Source organism: Rhinolophus ferrumequinum, chromosome 9 (genome assembly GCF_004115265.2).
Source record: "Rhinolophus ferrumequinum isolate MPI-CBG mRhiFer1 chromosome 9, mRhiFer1_v1.p, whole genome shotgun sequence".
Taxonomy (NCBI): Eukaryota; Metazoa; Chordata; class Mammalia; order Chiroptera; family Rhinolophidae; genus Rhinolophus; species Rhinolophus ferrumequinum.
Genome location: NC_046292.1, coordinates 9,045,134 through 9,057,742, shown reverse-complemented (window position 1 = coordinate 9,057,742; position 12,609 = coordinate 9,045,134). Strand labels below are relative to the sequence as shown.

At 51.5% G+C, this 12,609-nt stretch overlaps 1 protein-coding gene across 3 annotated transcripts in view; it reads right to left on the bottom strand.

The window, feature by feature from the left end:
* Positions 1 to 2,076: 2,076 nt before the first annotated feature.
* The window catches only part of PRDM2 (PR/SET domain 2), a 112,715-nt gene continuing 102,182 nt past the window's right edge, over positions 2,077 to 12,609 (bottom strand). For all 3 annotated transcript variants that reach the window (XM_033113400.1, XM_033113402.1, XM_033113403.1), the window contains 2 exons: positions 5,139 to 5,282; positions 2,077 to 2,379 (listed from right to left, as the gene is read on the bottom strand). In XM_033113400.1, the coding sequence (XP_032969291.1) occupies positions 5,162 to 5,282 (121 nt within the window). In that variant the 3' untranslated portion in view covers positions 2,077 to 2,379; positions 5,139 to 5,161. The remainder of the gene's footprint in view (positions 2,380 to 5,138; positions 5,283 to 12,609) is intronic.

Below are 12,609 nucleotides of genomic sequence, written 5' to 3'. Positions count from 1 at the left end.
GCCGTGCATCTGGGTTGAAGCAAAAGCCCAGTGGCTTGGGGAGAAACAGGGGTCAGAAATGGTGATGAAAATGTTCTAAAATTGATAGCAGTGATGGTTGCACAACTCTGGAAACTGAAAACTAAAAACCATGGATTTGTTCACGTAAATGGGTAAATTATATGGTGTATGAATTAGACCTCAATAAAGCTGTTTAAAGAAAATATGTTTGTAATCATAGGCGGCCTTCCTAGTCTTAGCGCGATGGCTTCAATGACTGCTGGCGGCTGGGAGAGATTTGAAGGCAGAGTGACCAGGGAAGATATTTCCACGGGGACCTTCCTCGAAGCCTTAGCTTTCTCTCGGTGCTGCAGCAGAGCCCTCAGGAACTACCCACCCCTAGCCCACTGCCACCCCAGTGACACAGAAATCACCAGAATGGAAGGCAACACACACATGCCACAGTGATCAGTCCCACGCTTGTTCCTTATAATCGCACTTCACACTTTTATTGTTAATTTTCTTCACATGGCAGATACAGAACTGTCCTCCTCCAAGATCTAAGCCCTCTCTCCAAAGCCACCGTGGACCGGGAAACACCACTCTTTCTAAGACCACTCCCCCTTTTCATGTCTGGAACATTCATAGCAGTTTTCCTGACAGTCTCAGAGTGTTGAAAGCAGACCAGCACATTTGCACATGCAAAAAAATGAGTGGCCCCAGCCTCCCCCCGCAAAAAAAACATTTCCAGAATTCTCCATTGGCTGAAGGTGACTTTGGAAGTTTGGGGTTCATTACACCTTCCTCACTGCCAAGAGAGGAAAACCCTTAAGAACTGAGAAGCTGAGTACAGTTCATGAGTGTAGACATTGATAGAACAAAATTGTATCGTTAGGATAAAGAACAGCCACAGATTTTCATGCTGGTGAGGGTTAATTTTAGGAGCGGGCAAAAGGATTCTTTCCAGTTTATGAAAATGTAAAACAAGCAAGGGTTTTTAGCTGGATGAGAAATTGGAAAACTGTGACATTAGGCCAACAATCAGCATTTTTCTGCCCATGTGAGGATCTCACCAGAATTTTCTCCTGAACCATTATCAGAGCCCACACTGTAGCCAGTCGACCGATTAATTAAATAACACATTATAAAACTTTAAAAATGGGGCATTTACAGTCAGGGACATAAATACGTGCTTTTAAAAGTGTCTACGTACATATTTACAGCATTGCAAGATTAACCATAGTAGCCCTGAAAAAAGAAGTCCCTTTGTTTGTGTGTAACCACTTGTATTCTTCTGTTCCCTTCTTCCACTTTGGGTTGGAAGTTTGGGGTTCGTTGAAAATGGAGCTGAGGAAACAGCCCCCGAGTGGTCTCAGACATCCTCGTCTGAGGTCTGCCCCAAAGACACAAAACCTGAGACCCTCTCTGAACTGGATCCAAACTCCGAGCTCAGCTCACCCGTTTATCCGAGGCATGGACTGTCCCACCAGAGGGCAGAAGCCACCTCCAATGTTCCCTGGCAGGTGATTGATGGCTTCTGGAAATGTCTTTTTCTTCCCCCTAAGCTTTTTAATCCTCCAACTTATTTTTCATCTCCCAATTTGTTCATTTCCCTTTTCAGCTAACTTGAGAAACTCTGACACTAAAAGTGTTGATGGTCCCGCCAAGTGAGGCAGAGGAGCACATAGGACGTCGCCCCCTGCCCCCAACCAAGGTCCCATCATCCCCTGCCTCTGCCCCGGGAGGAACCCAATCTATAAATGGGGATGACGGCTCTCCCCTGGATGCACATGGACTGACTACAACTTCAAACCTGGAAGTGACTCGAGCTGGCAGCGCAGATGCTCAGGCCGAGAAAGGGGTTTTCCAAGTGGGCGGGCCGGGGGCGTGGTCAGCGAGGCTCCCAGGCGTCTGCAGGCTACTGATTCCCGGGGACGGTGGGGGGCGAGGGAGGTGGGCGGCAGGGTGGCTGGAAGGGGAACTTGGCCACCTCCAGAAGGCCCTCCTGGGAAAGGACTGGAGGTGACCCCTGGGCCAGACCAAGGTCCCCGCCATGGTAAAGGACAACTCGAAAAGCAACAAGCAGGATCAAGGAGCTCTTGAAAAATTGCATAGTACGAGAGACCCCCCCCAGCCCCCCACAACAAGGCTGAGCTGCAGAACACAGTCCTGGGGGCTGCACCCAAGTCATCCACCCTGTGGAATCAGCCGCCTCCCTGCCCCGCTGGGGCTCAGGAAGCTCAGGTGAAGACCGAGCGCACGCGCACGCGCACGCGCACACATGCACGCGCGCGCGCTCCTTCCCTTTGACTCGTGGGCTCAGAGAACTGGAACCGGTCGGTCCTCGCTGCAGGGCAGGCCAGTCCCTTTGGCATCACTGATTCCCGGTCACTTCAGGTGCTGAGGAGACAATAAGTAAATAAATAACGCTGGCTGTACATTCAGCGCCTTCCTTGGGCTGGTCAAGCATTATCCCAACTTAATTTTCCCAATTAAGCTTTGTATTGAAGTGGACCACATACACAGAGAAGAGCACAGCCTGATGAATTTTCACACTGAACGCACCAGGTAAGCAGCACTCGAATCAGGAAGTAGAACGGGCCCAAGTCCCCGGTGGCGCCCCCTCCCCCTTCCAAGACGACCACTAACGCCCACCCCCAGAATAACCACCATCCTGACCTCTACCACCAGAGATTGATTTTGCCCGTTTTTTTAAATTTAAATAAATGGAACCAACCAGTACATATCATTTGTACTGGCTTCTTCCGTGGACTGTGTCTGTGGGCTTCGCGGTTGCCAGCATGTGGTGTAGTTCTTTCCCTCTCCTTGCCATGGGATTCTGTTGCAGCATCACGCCCCTTTCACCTGCCTCGTCCACTGCCAACAGACAGTCCAGCAGTTTCCAGGTGGCGGCCATCATGAGTAATGCTGCTAGGACATCCTCATACATGTCTGAAAGACTTGTATGGGACACACGTGTACGTATTTATGCCGAGTGGAAAAGCTGGGGAGTAGGGTGCGCATACGAACATTCTTGTATGCGGTTTCTGGCACACATGTGTACACACTTCTGCTGAGTGGATCCCTAGCAGGGCAATTGCTGGGTCCTGGGGTATGAGTCTGTTCAGCTTCACTTGATGCTGCCAGACAGTTTTCCAAAGTAGTTACACTGTCCATTCCAGGAGTCAGCAGATTCGACTTCTGCTCCCAGGTCGACTACATGCTCGTTGTGTCAGTTTCCCTCTCTGTAAAATGAGGGTGTTGACCTATACATCCCTTGCTGTGCTGAAATCCTTTGCCACGCATGGCATGTTAAAAGTCATTCTGGAACTGTGCTACAGTGCTATGGACTGAATTGTGCCCCCCACAATTGGGCCCTTGTGGTGGTTCTCGGAGATGGGGGTCTTTGGGAGGTTTAGATGGTCACGAATGTGGGGTGGGATTAGATAAGCAGATAAGTAGAGACACCAAACTTCCTCTCTTCGCCAGATCAGGACACAATGAGAAGGCGGCCTCTACAAGACCTCACGAGAGTCCTCGCCAGAACCAGCCATGCTGGCACCTGATCTCGGACTTCCTGATCTTGGGAAGTGTAAGTGTTTGAAAATAAGGGAAAAGAATGAATCCATCGAGGGCTGTGCCCTGGCCGCATGGGAGAGCATGACTTAGCAAGGCCTCATCAGGGCTAAGACTGCAGTGGCCAACAGAAATGCCCCAGTCTCCGTAGAAGTCAACCAGTCACACCTGGCTCTCCCTCCGACTGCAAAGCACACCTGTTCTGCGCTGGAAGTCACACCCTTCGTGCCCATCAACACGGAAGTCCATGCAGCAGCCGCTGCCAGGACACACGTGGTACCCAGACTCGGGAACTGCCTCCCATTCTCCAGAAGACTCTAGCCAAGCCTCTCCAGGCCCCAATTTTTCCAACTGCAAAATGGGAAGGCAGAGGGATGATTCCAGTTCTGTGCTATCTTGGTGTCCAGTCCAACCTTGCACTATGCAGGCTCAGTTCCTGCTGCAGACAACAGACTCTCTGGGGAAGGTGGGTTTTATTTTCATGCCCCTCTCCAACCCGCAGAGAAATAAGGCCAAGCCCAGAAACTCCAAATGTTAAGGAAGGGGGGAGTAAGTGAGTTATCGGGTTGGGAGGGCAGGTGGAAGACAGGAAGGCACCACACGAAAAACCCCTGAGTTTTGGAATTCAACCCATTCTTGCCTTAAACAGCTATGTTCGCATTCCGAAGGACCCCAAACTCAAATGTGTCCCAGAACCACGGGGCCACCTGCTAATAAAGATTCCTAGGCACCAGCATGCTTGTTCAGTACACTGGAGTGGGACCCTGGGGTCTGTATTTTAACTGGTGCCCTAATGTCTTCGTGCACAGGGTCCTCCAGTCATGCTTGAGATGCTGGTCTCGGGGACATAATGAAAGAAGGCAGGCTTTGTCGCCAACAGAGAAGCCCAAGCCTGCTCAAAATCACTGACAAAGCCTAGCCCCTGAAGATGAAAAGTCTGGCTTCTGTGAATGGATTCTGGTTTTACCATCAGCAAAATCTAGAGAGACCTCTGGTTCAACATAAATGAAATTTTATATTTTACAGATTAGTATTACTCTTACTTTCAAATACATTGTGGGAATAGGGACTCTATAATCTTTTCTGGGCTTAAAGCCTCTGAAGTTCTCAATTAAATGTTGTGTATTATTATTATTATTATTATTATTATTATTATCATTATTACACCAATGATAGCTAATACTTACCTAGTGCTTACTATATGCCAGACACTGTTCTAAGTGCTTTGCATACATTTGACACTTGTTATGCTCACAATCCTATAAAGTAGGTACTATTGTTGTCCCCATTTTATAGATATGGAAACTGAGGCTCAAAGAGATTGAGTAACTTGTCGAGATCCCACAGCCAGTAAGTGGCAGAGCTGGGATCTGAACCCAGGTTGTCCACGGTTTACGCTCTGGGCCACTATGAGTCCTCCCTGCAAGGAGGCCTGGCACTCCACCTGGCACACAGGCGGTGCTCCACAAGCCATCATGCCCACCCCTTCTCGCCTTCCCAGCCCACCTCAAGACCCAAGCCCAGCCTCCTTTGTCCCTAGAGCCACCCAGATGGTTCCAGAAGCTTCTTTACCCTCCTTGTACCTGTCAGGGAGCAGATGAAGCTTCTACTCTTTGAAGAGGGATCCTTGGAGCTGAGCTGCAGCCGTGGCCTTGACACTCCTACACTGCCGGGTGATGTACGCGGTGGCTGTTGCAGGACATCGGGTCGCCAGGCGGAGACTGTAGCTGTGCAGGGAGAGGAAAAAAACACACCATGACCAGGGGCCCAGCCTGTGCCCAAGACAGTATCTGGGAGGCCGTGGTGCTGGCATCACCCTCTCTGGGCCCCTCGAGGCCAATGGGATTCAAGCTTGAACCTATGTGAGCTCCACTATGCTCCATCCACCACCTTCCCTCTCCTCCAAGGTGATGATGCTATCGTAGCAACCACCAGCTGGATTCTGAGACACTGAGCTGGGCAGGGCCGTCCTGAGGACCTCCAGGTGTACTGTTCCCCACCTGCCTCCAAAGCACTGTTCCCTCCGAAGCACCAAGTTACATCCATAGCCTGTGGCGGGGCGAGGAGGGAGGCCCAGGTCCTCTCCAGGCTGTGAACTCTACACTCGACCTCTACCCTGGCCTCACTGTGCCTCTATCCCCACTTTCATGTTGGGGATCACAGAAAGGGTATGCAGAACCCAGAGACTGTGACACAGTTTGTCCCTCTTTGCTACTACAGACTATAAAATTGGATTTTTTTTGTTGTTGTTCAGGAAAGTTTTAATTAATTTTTTCCCCTAAGATAGGGAATCTGGACCGTTATTCCTCTCTTTCCTTCACCCAGCTAACTCGTACTTATCTTTCAGATCCCGGCTGGGATACCACTTCCTCCAGGAAGCCTTCCTTCTTTAACTCCTGGATGAGGCGTCCCTCCTGCCGGCTCCCTTTGCCCCTCGTCCTTCCCTGTCATAGCACTTGTTACACTGAATCACAATCACAAGATAATGTGTCTGCCCTACTCATGAGCTGTGAGACCAAGGTCAGGGCCTTTGCCTTGTTCACTGCTGCATGCCCAGCTTGGCACAACAAAAGTAAATATTTACTGAATGGGAACGACACAAATGGCACTCACTACGTGCCAGGAACTGTGCTAAGTATTTTCCATATATCAACTATCTTAGTCCTCATACAACCATCTAAGGTGGATACTGCGTATCCCTGATTTACAGATGGGGACACGGAGGCACAGTGAGCTGTCCCAGGTGCCAAGTCAGCCCTTCTAGATGGAAGAATGGAAGTGAGCAGGGCCTCAGGTCAGGAGAGGTGGGAGGTGATGCGGGCAGAAACTTCCAGGAACTTCAGCTGCTGCAGGTGTTGGCTGGGAGCCAGCTCTGCCCAAGGGAGCAAGAGATGGGAATGACGCCCGTCTCCAAGATTAGTGGTTCCCAACCAGGGCACGCGTTGGCAATGTCTGGAGACATTTTTGGTTGTCACATCTGAGAGGAGAGAGGATGCTATTGGCATCTAGTGGGTGTGGCTGGGGGTGCTGCTAAATATCCTACAGTGCACGGGACGGTCCCCATGACAAAGAATGATCCAGCTCAAAATGTTAATATATACCTATTAAATACATACCTATTAAAATACATACCTATTAAAATAAATGCCTATTAAGTACGCACCTATTAAAATAAAGGACTGTATAAACAGACAAATGGTTAAAGAAGGTGTCAGGGAAAAGCCTTAGACGAGATGAAGAGACCTGCTATTTTCACAAAGGAGATCCCCTCAGAGGGCCTGGCTCCCAGCCAAGGTTCACGGCTGCCCGTGTGAGAGTATGTGATTCAGACCCGGAGTCAGCAATTTCTACCTACTACTTGAGCAAAAATCAAGGCAGAAAACGGACACCCAATGCTCAGCAGCAAGCCTGTGCCCCTCATGGCCCACCAAGGCCCAGGAGGGGGCCTGTCGGGGCACCATGGGCTGGCTGGCAACTCAGTATTGGCACAGCCCCACGGCTAGCCAACCCAACTGTAGAAGGGGACAGTCAGCTGCGAGGCTGCCTGAAAACGTGGACGACTTGTACACCCTTGTCCTGGGTGAGTTGGGGAGTAAGGGATAGTCCTGGCACATCACAGGTCACCTACACTGTCCCTTCTCTGAGGAAATGTCTCCAGCACAATGCAGGAGAGCGAGTAGCAGCTTTGGAGACGGACTGGCCCTGCATCACCAGCTCCCAGGTTCTTCCTCTCTCTGTTACCATCATTACACATCTATTAAACATTCAAAATCCAAATCAACCAACGCTAACACCCACTGACTTCCCAGACCTCCTAGCTGTCACACATTTTTTTGTTGCTTCCTTTTGCCTCTGTTCTACCCTCAGGCTCCGTCAGCGGCAGCAACCAGAGCGGTTTCCACTGGGGTACCTGCTTTCTCCCCAACCGTGGGCATCCACCTAGGTAGAGCCCTCACAGGCAGGTCCCTGTCACCAGCCCTCAGCCCACTGCCTGGCCCAGTGGAAGACAATGCAGGCTGATATGCACACAGCCCATGTGATTCTCAAGTACTTTCTCTAGAGTCTCCAAGCAGCCCAAGAAGTAGGAAGAGCAAGCACTTTTATACCCATTTCACAGATGAGGAAACTGAGTCTCAGATAGCGAAGCTCAGGCCTTTCAGCTCCATGGGTGACGATGTTGGGGTGTATACCAGGTCACCACCTAGGTGTTTCCTGTTGGGACTGGGGCAGTGATGTCCAGTGGGACAGTCTCCTTCCTGACCATGAAACCCTTCCTCTGGTCAGAGAACTCTTAAGAGCCCAATAGCTGCCTGGAGCTAAGATGTTAAGCGCTGAGGGACAGCGTCTCTGGAAATAAATACAATTTCTCCAGTCCCCACCACAGTAGCAGTTAATTCACAATGACCTCATGATTCTTGGTTCTCACTCACTAGCTGTGTGGCCTGAGCAAGTCATGGACCTCTCTGAGCTCCAGTGTCACCATCTGCAAAATGGGAATAGCAATTTCATAGGGTTATTGTGACCATTCGAGAAAGCTCTTCACAGCACATACTGGTACTCTGATATCTATTAGCACCGTATTTGCACTGTGGCAGTTAGGGGGAGCTGGAGGGTGGCCCTGCTAAATGACGGATGCGAAGCATGTGACACATCCCGAGAGAAGTTCATAACACTGCAGGAGGCAGCATGGCCCTTAGAAACCTGAGTGCGGTTCCCATCCTCACACTTACCGGGCCTCCCAACCTCGGTTTCCTCATCTGTATGGAGGCTGACCTTGCTGACCTGACGACGCAGAGAGGGGCTGGGGAGAGCCAAGGGAGGGGGATGTGAGAGCACTTTGCCTTCTGGGAGGAATTCAGCACCTGTGGGATGCTTCTAGTGGTGTGAGAGCCCGAGCCTGGCATCTGCCTTCACAACCCGTGTGGTTTCTTACAAGGCCCCGTCCTCACCAGCCTCCTCACTGCCATGCTGGCACCTCCTCCCCTCTGTTCCACAGAAGAGTGACCATATTCTTCCCACAAAGTAAATCAGATCGTGACATGCCTCTGCTGCAACTGTCAATCCTGGGCTCCCGAATGGGGACCAAGTTCTTTACGCATAGAGTCCTGCCGCGCTGACTTCCCCGGCCCCGTCACACTCGGTTCAGCTACTGTTACCCCAGCTTCAGGGGGCTTCTCTCAGCACATCCACACTGAGCCTCATCCTGGTGGCCTTCAGCCCAGGCTCCACACCCGTGACATCAGAACCTCTGGGGGTGGGGGGCGCTGAGTATTTTAAGCTCCCAGTGATTCCAACGCAGGGCCAGGGTGGGAACCGTCTGGAGCCGCTTCCGGGGCCACCCTCAGGCCATGCCCCTACACGTGCAGCTTCTGGTTACTTCCGTGGCTGCGTGAGGAATGCGGGTCTCCCTGGAGCCGAGGGTCCCGTGACTGCAGAACCTGATGGGGTCTGCTAGTCACTGTATCCTCAGCACCTAAATCTGCGTGAGTGAACAGTAGACCCTGGAAACTTAAAAAATGAAGAAATGATTCTAGATTCCAGCATACTCCCACTGCCCGGCTCTTCAGACACCAGGGAACCTGCGCCCAATTAGTGCAGGGCCGAAGTCAGACTTACCAGGCTTCCTCGGACACCCCTCCTAAAACCTGGTGAGGTGGGTAACACTCATAATTCTAAATCCAAGTCATCAAGAAAGGGTTGAGCAAGACCAGCATCCACTGTTTTTTAAAAAGCAGGGGAGTCTAGCATTACCTCTACTACAAGACTTTTGCACAACGTGGCTCAACTTTTTCAAATCACGGTGGAGTCGGGAGACGTCTGCTCCACACAGATGTTGCTCAAAGTTGTCCATCCACTTGTAGAATGCTCTCTATTCTTTAGCTTTCTGGAAACTTCGCTTAAATGGAACAAACACTCATGGACTTTTAAAGCACAGCGAGACCTCTGACGCTATCCAGCCCCACCCCCAATCTGTACAGGTTGGGGAGAATTATGTGAGAGGATGAATCTAACACACCCCTTCGTGCCCGGCTCATAGCGAGGGCTCATAAAGGGCAACCCTCCCCAGCATGGTCTCCTTTGGACGGTAGTTTCTCAATTCTCAGAACCCTCGTCAGATCGTCTGAAGGCACCGAGAGGACAGAGCTAACCTATTCCTGGCCCTGGAGGATGCATCCTTTCTTTCATTCTGCCATTTCTCTTTCCTCAGTTCCGTTCCTGAATCAGGGACTTTGCACCTGCAGTTCCCTGCCTGAACTGTCCCCCCCCAACCCCCCCCCCCGGTCATCAAAGGGCTCACCCAGCCCCCCTTCAAGTCCTTGCCCACGTGCCTCCCCTGACGCCCCCTATTTGAAATCACGAACACCGTCTCCTGAAACTCTGTCTCCGGTCTGTTTTAGCCATCCTGGTTTCACTTTTCCATCGTTTCAGTTACCCACAGTCAACCACTGCAAAAGACTACGTGGAAAATTCCAGAAATAAAGAATTCATACGTTTTAAAATGTGCACCATTCTGAGTAGCGTGATGAAATCTCCCGCTTGGTCCCACCCAGGACGTGAACCACTCCTTGTCCCGCGTATTCACGCTCTATGTATATAGGACAATAAGATATTTGGAAAGAGAGAAGCCACATTCTCATAACTTCTATTACAGTATGTTGTTATAATTGTTCTATTTTATTAGTTTTTGTCTTACTGTGCCTAATGTATATATTAAACTTTATCATAGTTACATATGTATAGAAAAAACATAGTATATGTAAGTAATATCCATTGGGGGTTTTGGAACGTGTCCCCCACGGATAAAGCGTGGGGGCTACTGTACTTCCTTTACTGTATTCACCACCAACATACTCTGTATCTACTTGGCTTTGTTCTGGCTCCATCAGAGGCTTCTTGTCATTGACGTGTCCCCAGCACCAAGACCATTGCCCAGCAGGCAGGAGTCTGCTATCTGCCAGGTGCTTTGCCCAGGAAGCGCTCGTGAATAAGACACACAGAGTTCCTCACCTTGCACAGTCTGCATGTGACTTAGCGTAACCCAGAGAGGAAAAATGCTGTCTCAGAGGGAGCTTGAGACCACTGCAAGGCCAAGACTTGGGCTCCTGTCTCCCGGGCGGCCATGGTCTTGTTCACTTCCCAGTGGTTTCTGGTAAAGGACATATCTGGATACACTGACTACACACAAGAAACTACACTGAAGAAAGGGTCGGGGAGAAGATGACAATTCTGAGAAGCTTCTGAGAGAAGAAAGGTCCAGCTCACGTCCTGAGCAGAGAGTGACACAGGACCTCTGAGGATTTAACAGCCTTGGTTTGTTTGCCTGGGGTGTTTCCATGAGCCAATGAGTCACCAGGAAAGGAGGCTCCCTCACCTCAGGTGGTCTACCTGGGTTTGGGGGCGTTGGGGAGAAGGTGACATCGCAGAGTGGCGGCCACACACCTGAGCCTCTCATCACCAGGACCGTCCCAGTGGCAGGGGACACTAGGGCCAGGGAGATGAGATGAAGGAACGACAAAAACTAAATAAAAATGGGCAAAGCCTATCCCGTCATTGAACCGATAATGTCATGATACGAAGAGGTCATTCACAGAGAAATGCAAAGCCGATGAAGATGACGAGATTCCTGGCTGCCCTGCTATGTCCGAGAAGAGCTTGTTAACACAAGAGGCCGCTTCTACTGGTCACACTGGGGAGCGTCCCATATGCATGGGGCTGCAGGAATGTGGGGGAATGTGACCCCATGAGGACTGCCCCTGATTAATCCTCACCCCTCAGGGAGGCCGAGCCTACCCGCCCCACCTCCTGAGAGCCTCTTCCTCTAGTCCCTGTCAGAGCGGGCCATCACAGCCCCCGGATGCGCAATCACTGTCACTGAGGGGCGGGAGCACTGGAGATACAGCAGAGAACAACAGGGTGACAACCCCGCCTTCACCAGGTGACGTCCTAGTAGAAACAGAAAGTGAATAAATGAGCAAGTGGCGCGTCTGACCGCAGTGATCGGTACGGGGAGAAACGAAGCAGACGAGCGCTCAGAAGGAAGTGTGTGGGGGGGTGGTGGGCGGGGCTGCAAGGCGGAGAAGGGAGACCTCCTGGGCCCTCTGTGTTCCAGGCCGTGCGAACAGCACGTGCAAAGGTCCCGAGGTGAAACTTGCCTGCAATGTCACCGGTAAGAGGGGGCAGATGGGAGCGTCTCCTAGGCCCCTGAGTGAGGTGGCAGCCAAGCTGTCCTTCTGGGCAGTAGGGTGACATGACCTGACATGGCCACTGTATCGGGCACAGACTGAAGGATAACAAGAATGGGATGGAGGAAACCAGTTCCCAGGTGACCGCCGGTACCCAGGCGAGAGACAAGGGCAGCTTGGACCGTGGGGCCAGGTGAGGTGACGGAGTACTGAGAACTGGCTGGATTCAAATACGTTTTTTGAAGCAGTGCTGACAGGATTTGTTGATGGACTGGATGTGGGGGCTGGGGCAGGGGACAGACTCCAGGGCCCGATGGTTTCCGTGTAACCAAGCTGGGGAAGACGGCAGTGAAGGACTTGGCTTCATGGGGGTCAGTGTTAGGATTAAATTTGAAATGTTTGTTAGACACCCAAGGGAGAAACGTCTAGGTGAACTAGGTGAGCCCCCAGGGGAGTGGAGACAGAGAGGAGGGGTCCAGCGACTGAGGACGGGATGCGGAGAAAGCTGGACAGAGTGGTGTCAAAGGCGGCAAGAATTGCAAGGAAGGAGGATTAACGGCGTCCAAACTGCCAACAGCAGACGAGACTGCAAACCCACTGACCGTGGCGTTTAGCAGCCCACAGGCTGCTGGTAACCGTGGTAACAGCAGCTTCCCAGACAAGGCTGAGACAAACGCCTGAAAGAAGTGAGTTCTAGAGAGGAGTCGGGGTCCAGAGAGCTCGCTCAGTCAGAGTTTTCGGTCCTGGTGGGCAGAGAGGGGAAGAGTTTGGGACGGAGGAGCTGCCAGCTCCAGGAGGCACTCTCCAGGGCTCTCGGGTCCCCACCAGACCAACGTGCTCTTCCATGCTCCCTGCCAGGCTGCCTGGGCAT